A 23,761-nucleotide genomic window follows, 5' to 3' on the forward strand; every position below is an offset into this window, starting at 1 on the left:
TTGCTTTCTTTTTCTGCCCATGAAAAGTTGTTCATTATGAGCATGTCTGTCCATTGCTATTCTGAACTGTGCACTTTTTCTTATAAACTTTTTGTTGCTCCAAAGGCTTGGATGAACTAAGAGGATCCTACAAATCATGATCTTGCATTCCTGTTTGGCTGCCTAGAAAGGGCCTAGTCATGCCCTTGTGTAACCTTTATTGTTGCAAAACTGACACTTCACACGGATAACCTGGTTGAGTTTTCTGCCCTATGCAGAACTCCAAAGCATCACAAGATGGAGGTACTGCGGATCTTGTGGAAGATCAGTCTGGGAATAATGTTACAACCTGAGCTGGATGGGGTTACACTCCACCTAAAACCTCAGTCTCACAGTTTGGGGATCATCCTAGACTTCGCCTTAAATCTGGGGGCCCAGGTGGCAGAGGTGTCTAGGTTGGCTTTTGCACAATTAAAGCTTATGTGCCATCTGCTCCCATTCCTGGAGAGATTGGAACTGGAGCTGATCTCAGGGAGCATACCACATTGCTCTCGAGGCAGCTCCACTGGCTGCCCATTTGTTTCCGGGCTCAATTCAAGGTGCCAGTTCTTACCTATAAATCCCTATATGGCTCAGCCTAGCCTACCTGGAACACTGTGTCCCCCTATATACATACACCAGAGTGAGCATTGAGGTCAAGAGGGGAGACCCTTATCTCCACTCAGGTCCTTAACTAAAGATGGAATGTGTCAGGGCTAGGTTGAGTTTTAAGGGGTTCAATGAGTTTTAGCAGGTCAATTGATATGTATGACTGTCATATGGTATTATTTGTATGTTTTTATAATATTTTCTGTATGTTTTTATATCAGTAATTCTAATGTTTTACCTATGTTGGAAACCACCCTAAGTCCCATCGGAGAGGTAGAGAGGTATACAAATAAAAGATTGTTGTTGTTGTTGTTGTTGTTGTTATTATTGTTATTATTATTATTATTATTATTATTCATCTGTACATTGTTATGGGGGCCAGAAAGGGGAGGTAGTAAGGGGTCAATGTAATTGTGATTTTAACTATGTTTTAAACCTTCGCATTGCATTATCTGTTATAAGCCACCTCAAGTCTACTTGGCAGAAAAAGGTGGGGTAAAAGTATCTTAAATAATAAATTCAAAAGGAAATGAAAGGAGGCTATTCCTAACTCTAGAGACATTCTTCTCTTTCCAACATGCCACACCAACAAACTGTTGGTAGCATGGAGAGTAGGGGTGAAAATAATGTGAAAGCAAACAATGTGATCTGTATGATCTCCAGATCACAAATCTCTGGAGATTGGTGGACAGGACATAGGATGGCAGGAAATGGGAATGATGACATACTGGGGTTTGCTTACAGTAGCGAATGGGTAAGGAGGCTGGGGAAAGGGTTGCCTGTGGAACTACACAAGGAGAAACCTTAGTTATGGATCTTGTAGAGTTAGCCAAATTCTAAGCCATACTCAAATGCTTCACCACCATTACTATCCCATTACTATCCATTCACTACAGAAGCTGGAGACCAAATATCCATCTCTTAATAGATATATTTAAGACATGTATTTTGAAGGTTGTAATGATATGAAGTTCTAGATTCTAAGAAAGGTCTAGACTTGATATTCAAACTATTGAAAATAAGCAAATATAGGGGATTTGAGAACCTGGGTCTAAAAAACTCAATGTAGAACATTGGTTTGTTTGGCTGATATGGGGCATTGCTTTGTCTAAGCATCCCCCTAAAGGGTGGTGCTGGGGACCGTTGTTCAGTCTTTTTACCATTAGCACATGGGGTTCTACAATACTGTGCCCTATGCTTTTCAACATCTTCAGTGGTTCTCAACCTGTGAGTCCCCAGATGTTTTGGCCTTCAACTCCCAGAAATCCTAACAACTGGTAAACTGGCTGGGATTTCTGGGAGTTGTAGTCCAAAACACCTGGGGACCCACAGGGTGAAAACCAATTATCTACATAAAGCCACTGGAAGAGGATATCCACAATTTTGTGGTTGGATATTCTGATGATACCCAGCTATATCTCTCCTTTACAACTGTGGAGGCCCTGAAACATTGTCTGAATGCAGCAAAGGACTGGGTGTAGCTGAATAACCGAGTTTTAATCAACAGTGCGGTTAACCATTAGAAAAGTCAACCTGGGGTTGGGATCCTAGCTTGTTCCGGATGAGGTTACACTTGCTCAGAATGATCGGTTTTATAGCTTGTGAGTGCTCTTCAGCTTAACTCTGCTTCCAGAAAGCCAGATTGCTGCAGCAGCCAGGTGCTCCAGCTGCACCATTTCCTGGAGAGAACATATTTGGCCACAGTAGTTTATGTTGGTTGCCTCCCAGTTAGACTGCTGTAACGCTCACTACATGGAGCTGTCCTTGAAAAGTGTTTCAAAGCTGTAGCTAGTGAAAATACAGCAATCAAACTAGTGTCAGGAGTGCATTTTAAAGACTATATAACTCTGGTCCATCAGGAACTATGCTGGCTTCCAATGTGCCTCTACACACAATTCAAGGTGCTAATTTTGACCTGCAAAACCCTAAATGGCCTGAGTCCAGGATGCCTGAAAGATTGTCTCATCCCATATGGGTATTGCAGAAATCTGAGATCTTCATAGGAAGCCTTGTTATTTTTTCAAAGACCCCATGAAGTCAGGTTGGTGGGGGCATGTAACAGAGCTCTGTAGCAGCACCCCCATTGTAGAATGAAGTTAGGCTGGATTCACCCTTTTTAAGCTTCCAGGGACTGTTTTTGGACATCTGTTTATTTTGTGATTATCGTATTTTTAAGATCTGTGAAGGAGGAGGTGTGCTTCATGAGATGGCCTTTACATTCCATGCACTTGCATCCTGGAATGGAAGATGCCTGCAATTTTACAAATTCTGGCAGCAGTTAACAATACTGAGTAGGTAATTGATAGTTAAATTGTTTGCTGATGGATGAAGAACAATTATGCCTTTAAAACAAAACAGTGCCACCTCATTTGGAAAAATAAGTCATTTCCCACTTAACCCCATTTATTTTGAAGCCTCCAATGGCTTGCTTTATGTTGATTGCTACTATCTGTTGTGATATGGCTGACTGGTTTTATTATCTGAATAAAACCCATCAACTACCAAATGGGCAAATGTGAGGATTGTCATTTTAGAGCTATTCAAATTCATTAGCGTGCATTTAGTATGCTTGTTTAGGGTGTTTTCAGTAATTAAAAAAATAATTATAGAGTTGGATGAATAAATATCCTGGAGGATAATTTGTGTGTGTTGAACAGCCAATGGCACATGCATTTGAATGCTAATCCCCACTTGCTCTCAGTACATTTGTTCTTTGCAAATCATGTGCTGACATGTACTCCGTTTTTGTATCTGTTAACACACTATGAAAAGATAAATAAAGCAGGATTCTTTTGAAGGTTTCTTTTAGTAAACCTCAGCAGCCTGAAATTTTACACAAATGGTAACAGAAGTAAATCAGTTGCCTAATTTTATTACCATTACTTGGAGTAAAAATTGGTATACCATTGACTTGTTTCTGGGCTATATATGTTACACATGCTAGTTTGACTCTGTGTGAGTTTATTCAGAAATAATTTGCATGAAGTTCAGTGTAGCTGACTTTCAGAAAAAGGGTGGATAGATTACCACTTGCTTCATTGGATACATTAAACTTACATTTGTTTTATTGCAAAACTGTAATCTTGTGTTTCCTTATCTAGCAGTGATGTCAATGTATGGCAATCTCATGAATTTCATAGGGTTTTCTTGGGCAAGGAATACTCAGAGGTGATTTTGCCAGTTCTGCCTCTGGAAGGTCACCTGGTATTCATTGGTGATCTTCAATCCAGGTACTAACCAGGGCTGACCTTGCCTAGCTCCCAAGATCAGTGTTCCAAGGGCAGTGTTTCTCAACCTGGGGGTCGGGACCCCTGGGGGGGGTTGCGAGGGGGTTTCAGAGGGGTCACTGAAGACCATCAGAAAACACATATTTCTGATGGTCTTCGGAATTCCTTTGGCATAGTTGTTTGGGTTCACAGTGCTCTCCGGATCCCTAAATCACTGTCAATTCATCCCAAATCCCTCCAGTATTTTCCATTGGTTATGGGAGTTCTGTGTGGGAAGTTTGCCATAATTCTATCATTGGTGGGGTTCAGAAGGCTCTTTAATTGTAGGTGAACTATAAATTACAGCAACTACAACTCCCAAATGTCAAGGTATATTTTCCCCAAGCTCCGCCACTGTTCACATTTGGGCATATTGAGTATTCATGTCAAGTTTGGTCCAGATCCATCATTGTTTGAGTCCACAGTGCTCTCTGGAGGTAGGTGAACTACAACTCCCAAACTCAAGGTCAATGCCCATCAAACCCTTTCAGTATTTTCTGTTGGCCATGGGCGTTCTGTGTGCCAAGTTTGGATCAATTCCATCGTTAGTGGAGTTCAGATTGCTCTTTGATTGTAGGTGAACTATAAATCCCAGTAACCAGAACTCCCAAATCTCAAGGTCTATTTTTCCCAAGCAGTATTCACATTTGGGCATATTGAGTATTCATTCCAAGTTGGTCCAGATCCATCATTGTTAGAGTCCACAGTGCTCTCTGGATGTAGGTGAACTACAACTCCCAAATGACAAAATGACTCCCCATTCCCGGATCCCACCAGTATTCATATTTGGGCATATTGGGTATTTGTATCAAATTTGGTCCAATGAATTAAAATATATCCTACATGTCAGGTATTTACATGACGATTCATGAAGGGAGCAAAATGAGAGTTATGAAGTAGTAACGAAAATAATGTTATGGTTGGGGGTCACGACAACATGAAGAACTGTACTAAGGGGTTACGGCATTAGGAAGGTTGAGAACCACTGGCCTAGGGTATTTAGGGTCCATTTATTGATTTGTTGTTGTTTATTCATTCAGTCGCTTCTGACTCTTCATGACCTCATGGACCAGCCCATGCCAGAGCTCCCTGTCATCCGTCACCACCTCCAGCTCCTTCAAAGTCAAGCCAGTTACTTCAAGGATCCCATCCATCCATCTTGCCCTTGGTCAGCCCCTCTTCCTTTTTCCTTCCATTTCCCCCAGCATCATCTTCTCTAAGCTTTGCCGTCTTCTCATGATGTGGCCAAAATACTTCATCTTTGCCTCTACTATCCTTCCCTTCAATGAGCAGTTGGGCTTTATTTCCTGAAGTATGGACTGGCTTGATCTTCTCATGGTCTAAGGCACTCTCAAAACTTTCCTCCAACACCACAGTTCAAAAGCACCTGTCTTCCTTCGCTCAGCCTTCCTTATGGGCCAGCTCTCACATCCATAGGTTACTACGGGGAATACCATTGCTTTAACTATGTGGATCTTTGTTGCCAGTGTGATGTCTCTACTCTTCACTATTTTATCAAGATTGGTCACTGCTCTCCTCCCAAGAAGTAAGCGTCTTCTGATTTCCTAGCTGCAGTCTGCGTCTGCAGTAATCTCTGCACCTAGAAGTACAAAGACTGTCACTGCCTCCATGTTTTCTCCCTCTATTTGCCAGTTATCAATCAGTCCGGTTGCCAGAATCTTGGTTTTTTTTTTTATGTTTAACTGCAACCCAGCTTTTGCACTTTCTTCTTTCACCTTGGTTAGAAGGCTCCTCAGCTTCCTCACTTTCAGCCATCAAAATAGTATCATCTGCATATCTAAGGTTGTTAATGTTTCTTCCAGCAATTTTTACCTCAGCCTTGCATTCAACAAGCCCTGCACATCGCATGATGTGTTCTGCATACAAGTTGAATAGGTTGGGTGAGAGTATACAACCCCTGCCGTACAACTTTCCCAATCTTAAACCAGTCTGTTGTTCCATGGTCAGTGCTTAGTGTTGCTACTTGGTCCTTATACAGATTCCTCAGGAGACAGACAAGGTGATTTAGTATCCCCATGCCACCAAGAACTTGCCACAGTTTACAGGAGAGAATGCCTCTAGAACATGGCCATATAGCCCGAAAAAACCTACAACAACCCAATGGTTCCGGCCATGAAAGCCTTCGACAATATATCATTAATTTGCCTCTATAAGAATAATTAACAGATACACAGTGGTTACTTTACCACCTCAGATCTTAGAACAACTGCAACCTAACAGTAGCCTTTCACCTTGCTACGCTTGTGTTATGCAGACTTGAACTTGAACAAAAATACTTCATATGCTGGTGGTTGATGGCTTCAATATCTGTGTGATAGTGAATCTGCTCTGGGTTTTTGTCTGATTTTTGAAGGGGTTGTCCAAGAGGCTGAACATATTTGAGGGAAGGGTTCAACATTTCAGAGAGCTCCTTTCAACTTTGGACTAAAATCTAGAGGAAATTCACAAATCCACTAAGATGAAACTCATCAGTTGCCACTATCTGCCTAGGATTTGCATTTCAAAACATGCCCAGTTAGTGTCTCTTAAGTTGTAATGTATCTTAAGTATTAAGTTGACTGTATAGGAAACCTGCAAAGATGCCAAACAGGGAAATGGGCTTCTACATTTTATTATTCTGTATGACAGGACTATAAACTAAGCTCAACCCAGATTTTTTTCTTGACTGTCATTGTTTTTCACCCCATGCTGCCACCATAATTGCCTTACTAGGAAGAGTGGAGGCAACAGAGAGTGAAGGCTTACTAACATGCTAACAGAGCCAACCCTACCATTAAGCAAAATGAGAAACTGCAGGTAGCTACAACTAGATTCACTGCCCCAGTGACATTTTGCTCCCCACCACTTAGACTGCTGTCTTCATGTATGATAGGGAATGCTATCCTCTCATTAGTGCTGAACTGAAATCCACCTCCTTCCCAAGTTCTCTAATTTGTCCTAATCAATATATTGACTATCTGAGAGGTTTGGTTTGTTCCCTGAAGGCAGAAAGCTTGAAAATCACCTTGGTGCAGGGTTGTTCTTTGATTTACCAATTCTAGGGAGGTGACAAGTTTCTTTTCATAGTTGTGGAATCCAGTGTCTAAATTAAAGTTGGTGTTTCTTTTCCTCCTACATCTCATGGATGGCTTTTAGTTAATCTGGTTTGCCCTCAATGGAGAGCGGGGGCTTCTGTGTCATTGGCACGAAGTTTGACTTCATATTTTAGTCCAAAATTGAAAGAAGCTTTCTTTCAGTTTCCTGGGATGGAGTTCAGTGTCTTGGATACCTCTTTTAAAGTTTATTTTATTTTTTATTTATTTTATTTAGTACACTTGTATACCGCTAATATCTCAGCCTAAAACGGCGACTCATTGCGGTTTACAACATTTAAAAACAACAATAATTCCGATTAAAAATATAAAACACATACATATACAATACACAGTATTGGGCCACCAATACAGACCAATGCATCTCTTAATTAAAATCATAATCCAATTTCGTTGTCTATGATTGCCAGTCCTTGATCAAAAACTTCATCGCATCGGATTAGCCGAATGCTTGCTCAAACATCCATGTTTTCAGTTTTTTCCGAAATGCCATCAGCGAGGTGGCTGATCTTATCTCTATAGGGAGGGCATTCCAAAGCCACGGGGCCACCACAGAAAAGGCCCTGTCTCTCGTTCCCGCGAGCCGCACCTGTGAAGCAGGCGGGATGGAGAGAAGGGCCTCTCCCAAAGATCTTAGGGTCCTGGTGGGCTGATAGGCCGAGATACGTTCGGATAGATATGTAGGGCCAGAACAGTTTAGGGCTTTAAAGGCCAAAGCCAGCACTTTGAATTGGGCCCGGTAGCTAATCGGTAGCCAGTGGAGCTGGTACAGCAGAGGAGTTGTATGCTCCCTGCGCCCTGCTCCTGTTAATACCATGGCTGCCGCCCATTGGACTAGTTGGAGCTTCCGGGCCGTCTTCAAAGGCAACCCCACGTAGAGAACGTTGCAGTAGTCAAGGCGGGATGTAACCAGAGCGTGGACTACCGTGGCCAAGTCAGACTTCCCAAGGTACGGTCGCAGTTGGCGCACGAGTCTTAACTGTGCGAATGCTCCCCTGGTCACTGCCGAAACCTGGGGATCCAGGCTCAGCGATGAGTCCAGGATCACACCCAAACTGCGAACCTGTGTCTTCAGGGGGAGTGCGACCCCGTCTAACACAGGCTGTAACCCTATACCCTGTTCGGCCCTGCGACTGACCAGGAGTACTTCTGTCTTGTCTGGATTCAATTTCAATTTGTTCGCCCCCATCCAGACCGTCACAGCGGCCAAGCACCGGTTCAGGACCTCGACAGCCTCCTTAGTAGCAGGTGGGAAGGAGTGACAGAGTTGGACATCATCTGCGTACAGATGACACCGCACCCCGAAACTCCGGATGATCTCGCCCAGCGGTTTCATGTAGATGTTAAACAACATGGGGGATAGTATTGAACCCTGAGGAACCCCACAAAACAAAGGTTGTGGGGTAGAACAGGAGTCCCCCAGTAACACCTTCTGAGACCGGCCCTCGAGGAATGACCGGAGCCACTGCAGAGCAGTACCTCCGAGACCCATTCCCGCAAGGCATCCCAGAAGGATACCGTGGTCGACGGTATCGAAGGCCGCTGAGAGGTCGAGTAGCACCAACAGGGACACACTCCCCCTGTCGAGCTCCCGACGGAGATCATCCACTAAGGCGACCAAGGCTGTCTCGGTACCATGCCCCGGCCTAAAGCCAGACTGTGCCGGATCCAGATAATCCGTGTCTACCAAGAATGCCTGGAGTTGTGAGGCCACCACACGTTCCATGACTTTGCCCAAAAAGGGGAGATTGGAAACAGGCCGATAGTTAACCAATTGAGTGGGGTCCAGTGATGGTTTCTTCAACAGCGGTTTTATCACAGCTTGCTTTAAGCTGGCTGGAAATATGCCTTCCCGGAGGGAGGCATTAACCACCACCTTAACCCACTCGGCCAATCCCCCTCTGGCCTCCTTTAGAAGCCAGGATGGGCAGGGGTCTAGGATGCATGTGGTAGGTCTCATTCCTCCAAGCACCTTGTCCACATCCTCGGTTTGAACTAATTGAAATGAATCCATCAAAATTGGACAAGCAGATGCTCGTATTACATCCTCAGAGACTGCCTTTAATATGGTGTCCAGTCCAGAGCGGATCAAAGCGACTTTGTCTGCAAAGAACTGAGCAAAGGCTTCACAGCGAGCTGCCGAGTCATCAGGGCACCCATCCTGAGTGGTGGGTTTTAACAGGCCTCTGACAACTCGGAACAGTTCGGCCGGACGGTTCTTTGCAGACGCAATAGTGGCCGCAAAGAAAGTTTGCACTAAAATCTGGAACAGATTCTCCACCCCACAGATATGGAACTGCTAGCCACCATTACTTTCCATCACTGTATTCAACTACTAAACCAGTGGTGGTAGTAGATGGGAATGGTCAAGATGCTGGGTATTAGAGCATGCAGTTCCAGAACAGCATTGAATTCACATTTATCCACTGAGCTTAAAAGTATAGGAAGTTTTGAGTAAAACAATATCAATTCTGGTTTATGCTCATACATAAAACTTGTAAAAACTGTACACTTACATGGTCTCTTTTGCAGTACAGTACACACACCTATACAATTATTGAACAGTAAAAGTAGCACAGCTCTTTTTCTCTTTATCACACACATGCATATGGCCATTTTCAAAACCACTTTAAGAAACAACAAATGGAAGTAGTGTAATTTTTTAAATCAACAGAGTATGATTTGTACTCCAGGGTCTGCATATTTTATGGGGTGCTTTATGCTGCTATTTCTGATCAGGGCATTTTGTTTGCTTGCTCACTTGCTTGATTTTTACAAAAACACAAAGATAGTTGGTTCTGAGGCTGTGTATGTTAGATGGGTTGAAAGGTCTACTGAAGACTCGCAGTTACAGAGGAGCTGCCCAGACAACCTTTTTCATTCCTCAGTTTTCAAGCTTGCATCTTTCTGGTACCATCTGGATTATACTGTGCCTCAGTAGAGAAAAGGAGATTGAGCTGAAAATAGCCTGCAAATCAAATAACTTGCCCAAGCAATAACTTGATAACTTGACCAAACACATAAAAGAAAATCACACGAAGGCTCATATTTTTGATCATGCAATCTATCATTCTTTTGAAAATGGGATTGTTTGACAGTTATGGTCCTGCCTGAGATTTGATCTTAACTGTTTCCGATGGCACAGCATCCTTGAGAAATAAATCTGGTTCAACATGATTTCAATTAATATGCAGAGGGCAAATATATTAATAGAAACAGGAAAGCACATTTGAACCTGATTGTCCTGCCTCCTTCAGTTTTGTAATTCAAATAATGTAGGCATGGATGTCTGAACAGTTTATTGGTACAAGTTAAATATCCCAAATGCTTGGAACTAGAAGCATGTTTGGATTTTGGAATATATGTATTTCCTTATACGACAAGATATCCTGGAGATGGATGGGGCCCAAGACTAAACATGAAGTGCATTTTGGATTCATATGAACCTTATACATATAGTCTGTGTATGCACAATATATTAAATAGTTTTATGCATGAAACAAAATTTGTGTACATTGAACCATCAGAAAGCAAAGGTTTCACTATCTCGGCCACCCATGTGGACAGTTTTGACTTTAGAGTATTTCAGATTTTGGATTTCCGAAAGAGGAATAGTCAGCCATACATTGTCCTCTCTGTCTCTGAACAGAAGCATATAAAACATCATATCTGACAATAGTTAAGAGGTATTTCACTTTTTATCTTCTATGATAATGGATTTTTAGAGTGAACATATTGCTGGAGAATCAGAGCATGGAAAAGTTAAATTTTTGTCCTGCAATAACTAGAATTCCTTTCACTGGGAGCTGCGATTCCCTTATCCTTCCTCAAAAGCATTTTTCCTAGCTTTGCCTTTTAATTGTGGCTGCAATTTCCACATTTATTTAGGATTTTCATGTGCACTACAGACCACTTGCTGCAATGCAACCTGAGCCCTGCTACATGCACAATGGAGGACCTTCTTGTGGCAACACCAGAAGCACTCCAAGTGGCCAGATACTGGTCAAAGGACATTTAATCAACTACCACACTTGCAAACTCTGTGTCTTTTGTATGTTTGTTCTGTCAAAAATGTAATACAACTGTTCGGTTGCCTGACACGATAAATAAATGTGCACACTAAACCTGGAAGATAACCAGATAGTTTATGCAGAACCTTCCCTGTTGCTCATGTTAGAAGTACAACCTTGCATCTTGTACTAAAGGACTGGAATGGAAAATTTACTTCAGATGCACCGGGAACTTTGGCTATGTATAGTGAAATTTCTGACTTCTCTTCCCCTTAGAACAGCAAGCTGCCATTTCACATCACAATCTGTTTTTGAAAGTCCCTTCAGTTTGTTACATAGTTTAAAAACACAATTTCAAAGCTCTCTTGGCTGCACAGATGAATTGGTATAATTCTCTGGATCCCACCTAGGGTAGACAGATGGCATTCATGTATCATCGACACTGTCAACTCTGGCAGCACCAAGCACTTGGTAGATAGGGGTCAACAGTGAAGTGGGCACTAGCCTAAGTTTTGCTTCAAACTACCTGACAGGTGAATTAGTCTTGGTGTTTAAATCTGACTCCTTCCCCAAAAGCAAAAAGCAAGGAGAAGCACATGTGTATCACATTGCACAAAATAAGGTTATGGCACTAATGGGATACTTAAGGGGTCAATCTGCATGTCCCTTTACCATCAGAGACAAAGACCTTTTTCATATTAGTGCCTAGAAAGTAGAATACCTTGCTGATTAAAAGGTTGCATTGTGGAATTCACAATCAAAAATGTGTTAATCACTGCTAACCTGAATATCTGTCAAAAGATGATTAGATAAATTCATGGTGGGGGGAGGGGTAGGGCCAACAGAGACTACCAGTAAAGAAAACCATGTATTATATACTCCGTGTCAAAAACAATATATCTTAGTGGTTGCCAGAAAAGCTGAGAGGGACAGTGCAGTTGCTCTCGTGTCCTGCTAATGAGTTTCTCTGGGCAATTGTGTGAAATTATTATTTGTCCTATCCACCGTAAGGTAAAAGTTTTCCCCTGACATTCAGTCCAGTTGTGTCCAACTCTGGGGGTTGGTGCTCATCTCCATTTCTAAGCCGAAGAGCCAGCATTATCCATAGACACCTCCAAGGTCATGTGGCCAGCATGGCTGCATGGAATGCCGTTACCTTCCCGCTGGAGTGGTACCTATTGATGTACTCACATTTGCATGTTTTCGAACTGCTAGATTGGCAGAAGCTGGGGCTAACAGTGGGAGCTCACACCACTCCCCAGATTCGAACCTGTGACCTTTTGATCAGCAAGTTCAGCAGCTCAGTGGGTTAACCCACTGCACCACCGGGGGCTCCATCATACTTCTTCAGCATACTCCAGCATACTTCTTCATATATTCTTCCATTGCAGTTTCTAAAATTATCTTCCACTACTGCTCAGTGATATTTTTCTCAGTCAGTTCTTTATTTGATTTCCCTTTCTTTCACCTGACATTTTAATTTTCACCTGACATTTTAATTTTAATGTGGTTACCATTGTAATCCTCTGTTGAGTTTTGAAGTGATTTTATTAGCTTCCCTTGTTGATTACATCTTTCCTTAAGTGTTCCATTTAGGCTGGTAAAGGTGGGTTAGAAGTTCTGAATAATGAACAGACAGTTCAGTTGCCATTATTGTATCTTGCACAACCTGACAAACCAGCACCAAAATGGGCACTGGAAATAGAAATTCACCTTCTAGATCCTTTCAACCATATTTCTTCGATATCCGTGCAGTTCCTATCAATGGAGTGGTGTGTCAAGTTCTGTCTAACCAATGGCTGTAATGTGTGCATTGTGCTTCTTATAGTCCAGCCTAAAGTGGAGTAGATTTATCAGAGCTATTGCGCTTACATATTTCCATTCAGCAACATTCAACTTTAATCATTTTCGCAGACCCAAATGTCCATTGAGGGGATTGCATTTAAGGTAGCTTGGACTACCATTTGCATTTAGCCTCTTTCACTAGAAGCACACCAAAAATTTTCAGGAGTCCTTTAAAATGTTTTTATTTAAACAAAATACCCTTTTTGTTATTGTTGGGTGCTTTCAAATCTGATTTATGGCAGTATCATAGAAATGATATTTATTCAGAGGAGGTTTGACATTGTCTTCTAAGAGTGGGATGGACCCAGGGTTGCCCCATAAGTTTCCCTGGTTTGAATCATAATTTCCTCAGAATTCCAATCCAATCCTCAAACCATCATACTGGTTGACTACAGCCATATCCAAGCCTGTAGCTGGCGTGGGATGGGATGGGGTGGGGGTATTACAGGTTCAAATCTCTCCCCCCAGGAAACCTTTCAGGTTAACAAAAACCTGGTTTACCCATGAATTTAAACTGGTTAACCAAATCCAATTGCTAAGTCTATGAGTAGCAAAAATTAGAGTTCCTCCAGAACTGCAAGCATTATCTCAACCAAATTTTGGTAATTTATTCACACTATCATTACCTACCTTTCTGCCAATTTACTTGCAATTGCAGCATGAGCCAACATAGTGGCAAAGACCAAATTTTGACGTTGCAGGTGTTTAATCAACATCTTCAGTGTGAAGATGATGCAATCCACCAAAACTGACATCAGAATCAGACTCCCCAGGTTAAACTCCTGGGGAAAACTTAAGTGTAAATATAATTTACAGTGTTTCCAGGCATATATCAATGATCATTTGTGCTTGCTTTGAAAGTCTAATTCCTCCTAAACTATCAAGGATTTTTAATAGCTAGGTATCACATTAAAAGTTTTTTATGTAGTTTCTAAAAATGTAATCATATGTGTGGGTCATAGATCTTGGTCTTAAGATATTCCAATTTAAAGTGAAAATATATGTAGAAGAGATCTTTCAAAATACTGTATGTCTGATTCTAATCAACATTTTTTTTCATGAAATTCGAACACAATTATAAATTTTATTATGTAGTTTCATTTGTTTTTTACCTCATGTAATTATCTTCAATAGTTTTTGAAATATTATTTTAAAACACCTGAAAGTAGTCACATCACTGTTCTCTTGCTCTTCCCCCTTCTCAGAGCTCTTTCTTATGCCCCCCTCTTGCTCCTCCCACTGGGGTATAAAAGGAAGGCATGAAAGCAGCTGTGGATCATTCCAAAAACAGCTGTCCTACTGTGCAATTGTCTACTAGCTTGAGTTGTTGTTCTGAAACTTAAATCCCTGTTAGTTGCTGTTAGTGTTTCTTTTTATCCAGATAACTCCAGAAGATGCCTAAATGTCTATCAAAGCAACTGAACATTATGGAATTCATGGCAAAAAAGAAAAAGCCAAATATTTAAGACCAAGAAGGCAGCAGATTGAGAACCATTACAGCTGATGGTACTGATGAAGACCTCAGAACATGCACACCTGGACTGCAGGTGGAAACTGTGGTGTCTAGCACTAATCTAAGCCCTGCCATCTAATCCAAGCCCTTCCAAAGAAACCATGGAACAGGAGCAAAGTCAAGAAGCTGAGGCATTGTTAGATCTTGGACTTTATATGAATAAGACTTTCTGATGACCAAATGAAAGCTCAGTTAGTACAAAATCCATTACCAGGATATGTATTTCCTGTGGATAAGAAGAGGCATCTAAGTTTTCAACCCAAATGGTTTAACAGATTTCCCTGGTTAGCATACTCATTTTATGTAGAAGGTACACTCTGTAAGTGTTTGGAGGAGAAGTTGGGGGTAAAGGTGGTCATCAAAAGCTTGGTGCATTGGTTGCTAAACAATTTGTGTGATAGAAAGATGCAATACAAATCTTCAGTGGACACCAAAAGCCAGATTACCATCAGAACAACTTGTGCTTGGCTGAAACTTCTTGCTAATTCACAGTGGAAACTGTCTGAATGTAACCCGTCATCATGATAAAGGAAATAAGAAAAAAGTACAAGAAAACAGAAATAAACTTCAGCCAATTGGGGAAATTATTGTTCTTTGTGGCCAACAAGAACTGGTTTTAAGAAGGAGCAATGATTCAGAATCTACTGTATTTATTTGAATGTTCACCTTTTTTTGCTAAAATACCTTCCCATTGGATTTACATAATGCAGTAATCTTAGTTCTGAGTCAAAGCAAAAAGGGAAGTCTCTTCAGGAGCACCTTCGGCAGAGAAAGTTCAAGATCTTGTAAAACTACATGATAATATACGATTGAGACGTTAAAGTGGATCCATTCTACAGTATAGATGCACTCCAAGGTTTTCTTTTCCATTGCTGGGTCCTTTGGTGCTCTAACACTTTTGTTTTTAAAGACGGAATTCTAAGCATGTGACCACTGTAAAGCATACCTTTTTTTGCCAAATTTCACAGAGCACAACTTTTGCCATTGCACATTACATTTGCCAGCAAATACTTCTTTGGTTTCAGGGTTTTGAAAATTGAGGTGCACATTAGCTTCAATGGCACATTAGATTCAAGGATAAGAGGGATCCTGTAACCACTGCAAGAGTCTACTGTATACCATGCAGCTGTGGACAAGTCTACATGGGGACCACCAAATGTAGCACCCAAACACAAATCAAAGAACACGAAAGGCACTGCAGACTAATTCAACCAGAGAAGTCAGCTATAATAGAGCACCTGTTGAACCAACCTGGAAAAGGAATATTGTTTGAGAACACAGAAATGCTGGACCACTCTGACAACCACCATGTCAGACTACACAGAGAAGCCATTGAAATCCACAAGCATGTAGACAATTTCAACAGAAAGGAGGAAGCTACAAAAATGAACTTAAAAAACACCAGAGTACTTAAAAAACACCAGAGTCAAGACAGTAAATAAAGAACAACACTCAGAAACAGCGGAATTCCAAACAGCTCACAATCCAGTGCCAGTTAACACCTCCCAAACAAGGATGCCCCAATTTATGTTTCCTCTTCTTGAAGATATATTTGACTTTAAGTATGAAAAAGCCAAAGATCCTGAAATAAAGTCCATTACTGCTTTTCTGTGCAAGCCATTCAGATCTCTCCATTGTTACGTTCCACTATTCCTTGAAGTTCCTTTTAGGTAGTATTGTGATTTAGGGGTGTATAACACCATCATATGGAACAAGCCTGACTCTCAAACAGCTTTAGCAGCCTTTGAGTGTAATTCTTTGGAGTGAAATGGCAGTAAACAAAGTGCAAGATGGCAATCCATGTGGTCGGTGGGTGGTGTATAGCGTTCAGGCACCCGTGGGACCAGGGTGAGAATATGCAGTTCTTCTTTTTTTTGCTGTTACATCTTGCCACTTGCTTGTTTATCAGTTAAGTGATAACCACTGCATTGTGTCTCTTTTGTGGTCACCTCTACATTGTAACAGTTCAGGCAAGTTTTGTGAAAAGAGAAAATGTTCCTAATGAAGTTAAACAACACATTTATAAGGGCTTAGAATAATTGCTAGAAACAGTTCATTCAGGTATGACCTGCAAGGGACAGGTAAATGATTAATATTTATATGTCCATGCCATAATGATATATATGAATAAGAAGATTGAGTTGTATCCAAGGGACATGATGAAATTAGATTATGCTCTTCTAACAGCAGAACATTTCCTCATATAAATGCCAGGGCCTCAGATCTGGGCAATTCCTGCCTTAGTACGTAAAGCTTCTTTGTTTTGCTTTTCCTCTGACAAGTGTTAGGATTCCTCATTCCACATAGATTATTATGAAAGCAAGTCTTTTTACATGGTACCGTGTTGGCAAACAGAAAGAATGTTTACTCCAGTATTTGCTGCCAAGTATGAGGTACTTCCGACACAACTTCAAAAGCACTGGAATGAGGGTTAGCTGCTTCTCTAGAAATGTGAGTAATACTTTCTAACAAGAACGGCTTAGACAGGCACAGAAAAGAGAGAAGCAAACTTTTCAGATTTGGGAAGACAGACAATAGGTAGTTGTAGTAGTAAGTGCAGAAATCTAGATATTTGTTCCTTGGGAGACTTAGGGAGCAACATGACCCATCAGAAAAAGTGCTATAGTACAGTATAAGCAGTGCTGGAAATTGTACTTCTTTGGACACAAATCCCATAATCACCCAGTCTAGTGACTATGTGGAAAGCTAAACAAAAAAAGCTTTTCTAAGCTCTATGTACATAATTGAAAGGAGAACAAAACATATGAATGGTCGTTCAAAGGAGAACTGGGAGTTGAAATGGAAAGAGCTTATAACCAGAGCAAAAGGGAAAGAAAAATATAAGGAAGTGAACCAAAAAATCTTCATGATTGAACAAATAATATAAATCAATGAGTAGAGTCACCTCTGTTTCCAGAGGCAGGGGGGTTGGAGGAAGAGGGAGGGGGGAAATGGATAGGAATACGTAATAGATGTATAGAACTGTAAAAGATAAAATGTAATCAACAGACTGTTATATGAGGTAAATAATAATAATATATTGTTGTGTATATGCAATTGTGACAATGTTACAAATAACTTACATCTAACCAATAATGTTTTGAAAAAGAATGGCCAGTTCCCATTAACTGTAACCATCTTGGCCTATGGAAGTGGTGCCTGATAACATACATGTCTGTGGGATGGCTGATTGGTTTTGAGCTTTCGTCTGATTTTTAAAGGTACTATCCAAGGTTCTGTCTCCCACAAGGGTTCATCACCTTGGGCAACTCTGTGGAAAATTTGGAATCAAACACTAGAGTGGATATATAATCTCACTGACACGGAAGTCACCGGCTGCAATTGGCCAGTTTTAAGGAATGATAGGAATTGTGATCTAGCCATTTTTAAGAGTTGCATAGTCTGTATCCCTAGGCTATATAATTATTTCTAATAGAAGAGATACAGGATTGTCCAGGTTTTGAATAATGTACATGTTTGGGAGCGATCTGCAAATAAGAATAAGAAACATGTATATAGCACAAAACTGATTCATTGTCTGCCCTCAGGTTACAATGTTTCAGGATGTATACTTTGTTAGACTAGTCTTGTGCAGGTTCAGTAAGAATGCCTTATTTCGGGGAACAAAAATGTCCCATCCTAGTGTGTCAACAAGTCTCTTCTTCTCAACCACTTCCCCTTATCCAAAATATCTCAGTTCTGTATAACATGATATGATGTTGCTTCCCTGATTCCTAGGGTGTTGTTCTGGTGTGTGTGTGGGGGGGGGGGGGAGGTCTGATGCCACAAGATTAGAGCTGGGGAAGAGGGATTAAAATTAAATATATTATAGCTCCAATAGTCCCAACCTCCAGGCTGAAATCTTTTTGTGAAAGGCAATCAACTTACTGAAATTTGTCTTGTTACTACAGGCATACCACAGATGCTTAGTAACCTTTCCAAACATGCTGTTACACTTGTCATGCAAATAGAGGATAATTAATTATCATGCCTAAAGTGTGACATTTACTGCAAAAGGGCCTTGAGACTTCCCGGCCAACATTTTTTCAGATTTGTTCTAAGCGGGGTGGTCCAATCCTTGGCATCTGCTGTAGCTAGCGCTCTAAATGAATGCCTTGGTGATGACATAAAAGATGAAACTGGGAAAGTGCATAAACATTGTTGCACATGGCTTTACATGTATTACCCCACCAAGAATACACAGTCCCAGCGGCATTACCCCTTGGCCAAAAGGACTTTTGTTTCCTGTTGCACATCAACTGACCTGGTGTGAATTTCTGATGCTTGACTGGAAGTCTTTAATATGAATTGCTATCAGTGATAACTCTTAGGGGCAGATCTATCATTAAGAAGGTATAATATGTATGGAGCTGTTTTATGCTATATAGTTACCTTATGCCCTAGATGTATTGGCCTAAATCCTACTGGATTTTGTCAATGGGGTCTATTTACATGAATCTATTTCAACCCATTTTTTCAATTGGTTTTACTCTAGCAACCAATAGATGCTTAGCTTTGTGGCAAAGGACAAATTGGTGCCCTTCTCATTCCATATACTAAGCTGATTAGACTGACAGTTGAACATCAGGCAGCTGATATTGAAAGGCCAACATGATGGAGTATACAACCATGCAGGCCACATAGCTTCCCTTGGGTCCCCTACACTAGCCTGCTGATGCAGTGTATATAGTCTTATTTTTCCACCCAAAATAAGATTCACTTGTCATTCTGGTCTGTTTAGTTCATGGAATGGGAGGATGAACCATCTTGTCATTTACTATGTAAACAAAATATCTTCAACCAGACCTGATGCCTTTATGGGTTTAAAGACATGAGGTTATTCTGCATGCATAATTCTATTCAACAGTTATTAGACATGTTTTGTGCCTTGTGGATGTTTAAAATGTATTGGTTTTGAATTTCTTTTCTCTCTTTCTCTCTCTCTCTCTCTCTCTCTTGAACAGTTCCACCAAGTGAAAAGAGTGATGACCATCCTTTTCCTTACTATGGTTATTTCATACTTCAGTTGCATGAAAGCTGCCCCAATGAAAGAAGTTAGCCTCAGAGGACAAGGCAGCTTGGCTTATCCCGGTCTTCGGACACAGGGAAACTTGGAGAACCTAGGTGGGCCCAATGATGCCACACGGGGATTGACATCTTTGGCAGACACCTTTGAACATGTCATAGAGGAGCTCCTGGATGAGCAGCAGCCTGTCCAGCCCAGCAAGGAAAACAAGGATGCAGACTTGTACTCGTCTCGGGTTATGCTCAGCAGTCAAGTGCCTTTGGAGCCTCCACTGCTCTTTCTGCTTGAGGAGTATAAAAACTACTTGGATGCTGCAAACATGTCCATGAGGGTCCGGCGTCACTCCGATCCTGCTCGCCGTGGAGAGCTGAGTGTGTGTGACAGTACTAGTGAATGGGTGACAGCGGCTGAGAAAAAGACTGCGGTGGACATGTCAGGGGCAACGGTTACTGTTCTGGAAAAAGTACCTGTACCCAAAGGCCAACTGAAGCAATATTTTTATGAGACCAAATGCAACTCAAAGGGTTATACGAAAGAGGGCTGCAGGGGCATAGACAAGAGGTACTGGAATTCCCAGTGCCGAACTACCCAGTCTTACGTGCGAGCTCTCACCATGGATAACAAAAAGAGAGTTGGATGGCGGTTTATAAGAATAGACACTTCCTGTGTGTGTACACTGACCATAAAAAGGGGAAGATAGTGGAATCATGTTGTATAGATTATATTGAGACAAAATTTATCTATTTGTATATATACATAACAGGGTAAATTATTCAGTAAGAAAGAAAATAATTTTATGGACTGCATGTATAAATGAGGTTTATACAGTACAGTGGTTCCACAATCTATTTATTGAACATATCCATGACCTAGAGGGGAACAAAAGGAGGAAAAAAAGATATTCATTTGCGCACAACTTTGAGAAACAAAACAAATTTGCATTACATTCCTCTAACATTGTGGTTTGTTGCCATTGCCAAGAATTGAAAATGATAAAAAATTAAAAAAATAAAATTGCATGCTGCTTAAATTGTGAATTGATGATAAACTGTCCTCTTTCAGAAAAAAAATTGAACCAAAACATTCCGTTTACATTTTAGACAGTAAGTATCTTTATTCTTGTTAGTATTATATCTGTTTACTGCTTTAAAATTCTTCTGGTAGCGTTGGAATTAAAACAATGTCAAGGTGCTGTTGTCATAGTTTTACTGTTGATTTTTTTTCTAATTTTAATTTTGAAATTCCCACATGGTTTTAAAAGATGGGAGAACTCCCCATCATCACCGTATATGTTCTGGATAAAACAAATTTGGGGTTTTTTTGTATGTTGTGAAGGTGTTTGCAATATCAAATCAGACTACTGAAAAAAATAATAAAAAAAGAGGCAACTGAAAAAAAAGGCAGTGTTGATGTTCCTCCCAATGAGTGCTCTTTCCTAGTCTGCAAGCAGCACTTTCATGTTGGTCCATGCAATTCTATGATTATTGCTTGAAAAGGCTTGCATTTTGCTTGTTACATGTTGGTTGTAAATGGGTTTTCCCCATTTCACCTTCCCTCTTTTGGGAAGGAAATAAATCACAGTGTCTTCAAGTACGTTTCCCGTTCTCCTAGGGTGTTGAGAACAAAGGCAGTTGCAAGGGAGAGCCACCTACACAGGTGATATGCACCCATTGGATTTGGTGCCAGGTTGCATTGGGCTTTTGACAAGCACACCTCTTGATGAGGACAGAAAATCGCATCCCCGTTAAGGGCCAGCAGCCATGCAACTAGAACTGGAGCAGGAGCAGATAGGGTTTGTATTTATGGCTTCTTGGAAATACCACAGAAAATTTCACAACAGGAGGGGATCACACAAAGATCAGATTCCATTTAAGGAAATATTTTGGGGGTGCCACAACATTGTAATGCATGGATCCAACCCATTCCTTGTGGGTCTACAATCAATTGGCTTTTGGTGGCACCAATTCCCATTGAATATAGCCTTGCAGTGAAGCAGGAAAGGCTTTTTTGATGAAGGAAAATACGTAGTGCCACTTGATGCTCTTATTGCAAAAGGAATGCCTAGTATGCCCTAGTTCTCAAAACACCTGCTACTTTCTGTACTTGAGATAATATGAAAGAATCCAGGCCTGAAGGAGTGGCTCTGGAATCAGGTAGGCAGAGCCTTCTACCTCAAAACCCAACTACCTGTTGCATCTAAATATGCCTGTAAAGGTCTACGTCTTTTGGAGAGGTAGCACACAATAGCCTTAACTCCTACAGGGAACATAATCCTGTAGAACCACAGTTTTTGTTTAAAAGTTAACCCTAGGATGCAATCCTGGCATCAGTAGTATGCACTTTAATTAAAGCTGACTTCAGTGAGATGCATATATCAGTAACTGAGCACAGAACTGAAGATTCAGGTGAAGGATAATTATTGTCTACCCCAGAATTACCTACAGCACAAATAGATAATGAGTACACAAAGTCATAATACAGCAAGAAATTAACTTGGTCATAGATTAAATTGTTGGACTGCAACTCTCAGCAGCCCTGAGAGTCAATGTTAAGAGATGCTGGGAATTACAGTCCAACAACCTCTGAAGGGCCACATGACTCCCACCCTTGTAAAGGTATGCATCCTATGGCCCATGTATGACAATATACACAAGGTAATTTTGCAAGGGGCATTCACATACATATTTCACAGTAAAGATGCATGCTTCCTGGCTTTTAGAGTTTTGCTAGAAATATTATTTTGGCTTGCTGTAGAGTGTAGTTTGTACAAACAGTTGTTGAGATCTGTTTGCATCTGGATGTACCATTACAGATGGAGTCTTCTTTTCAGTCTACATTAATGTTCTGCCTACAAACTTTGTATGTCAGACAAAAGATTAGACCAGAGCCCTCTTGGTGCATCTAGTTTCCCTTGGGTCATCTAGAACAGTAGTTCTGAACCTGTGGCCCCCAAGGTGTTTTGGACTTCAGTTTCCAGATCTTCCAGCAGCATAGCTAATTATCAAAGATGTTTGTGATTGAGGTCCAAAACATCTGGAGATCCAGTTTGATAACCACTTATTTCAAACAGTACAATCCAGAAACTGGGTTACTGTTTCACCTGCTGTTTCAGTGAACTAAGCTATGAATAAAACTATGCTTTTTAGGTGATATTTGAGCATTTTAAAGATTTGTGGCTTTCGATAGCTTTGATTTTTTAGCCCTAGCAATTCAAATGTATATTAATAATTTACCCATTGAATTAAATTAGCAATGCAAAGTAGTCTACCTACTATCATTAATACTCACCCGGTTGCATGATTATCAAAACTAAAATTTGGCCATTAACTAAAACTGAGAAAACTGTTTAAAAGTTAAGAATTCCAGGTTTATGACTGATCTCAACTATCTGAAAAGTGAGGTTGTTTTAAAATGTGCCTCTCATCCTTAGACATGTGTTCACCGTTAGAATACATCGGCTCAATTGATCAATGTGAATAGATACCATTCCATTAATCAATTCTGTCTGTCCATGTCAGGCAAATAAAAAGTTCCCCTAAAAGAAAGCAGGTGTTGGTACTGTCCATTTTAAACAGGAGACCCAACTACAACTGAATAATCCTTACCGTCCAAAAACAATTCCCACTATCAACTTTAGCGCACATCCCAGAAAATCTTTATTATAATGTTCAAATATGCATTCAATACTGCTGTAATGTATAGGCAAATCAAAAAAAATCAAAGTTGCATTAATCCACATTTGGAAAAGGAAAGGTTTTTTAAGATTATGTTTTAAACAAAGGTTACTTTTGCTTGCACATTTGAAAGTGGAAATTGAGGTCAGGAATTGTAATCCCTCCCGTATTTCTTCTTACACTATGATAACAGATGTTGATTCTGATTTCATTCAAAATTATAGCTGTTCCCCTGTTTTGTGGCTTGATGTTGCCTTCAAGTTGTCTATGGCAACTACATGAATTTCATAGCATTTTCTCAGGCTATACTCAGAGATAGTTTGCCATTGCCGCCTTCTTAATATATTCTAACAGCTGATATTTCTTGGTAGTTTTCCTTCCAAGTATTGACCAGGGCTGATCCTGCTTAGATCCCAGATCATTATGTAGAGTTGGAGAGAAGATACCTTGAATAGTTGTGTAGAAAAAGTATTGTCAGAGGGCTTGCTTGTTACCTGGTTGCATGACAAACAACACTTGACAAAATTCCTTCTGCTACAGAATCATTAAATATACAGGAACCTTCTTCACTTTTTAATTTAGCAACTCTAAACAGGAGTCACATTCCCAAAGCATGTCTGTTTCTATTAAAGGGTTGTCTTCTAGCTGAGTCAATAACTAGCTGAGTCAATAACTCGTCTCTAAGTG

At 40.7% G+C, this 23,761-nt stretch overlaps 1 protein-coding gene across 5 annotated transcripts in view; it reads left to right on the forward strand.

The window, feature by feature from the left end:
- BDNF (brain derived neurotrophic factor) overlaps positions 1 to 20,437 on the forward strand; it is a 90,992-nt gene extending 70,555 nt beyond the window's left edge. For all 5 annotated transcript variants that reach the window (XM_060766049.2, XM_060766067.2, XM_060766037.2 and 2 more), the window contains exon 2: positions 19,339 to 20,437. In XM_060766049.2, coding sequence (XP_060622032.1) covers positions 19,339 to 20,100 — 762 coding nt within the window. In that variant the 3' untranslated portion in view covers positions 20,101 to 20,437. The remainder of the gene's footprint in view (positions 1 to 19,338) is intronic.
- Positions 20,438 to 23,761: the final 3,324 nt, after the last annotated feature.

Source organism: Anolis sagrei, chromosome 1 (assembly GCF_037176765.1).
Source record: "Anolis sagrei isolate rAnoSag1 chromosome 1, rAnoSag1.mat, whole genome shotgun sequence".
NCBI lineage: Eukaryota > Metazoa > Chordata > Lepidosauria > Squamata > Dactyloidae > Anolis > Anolis sagrei.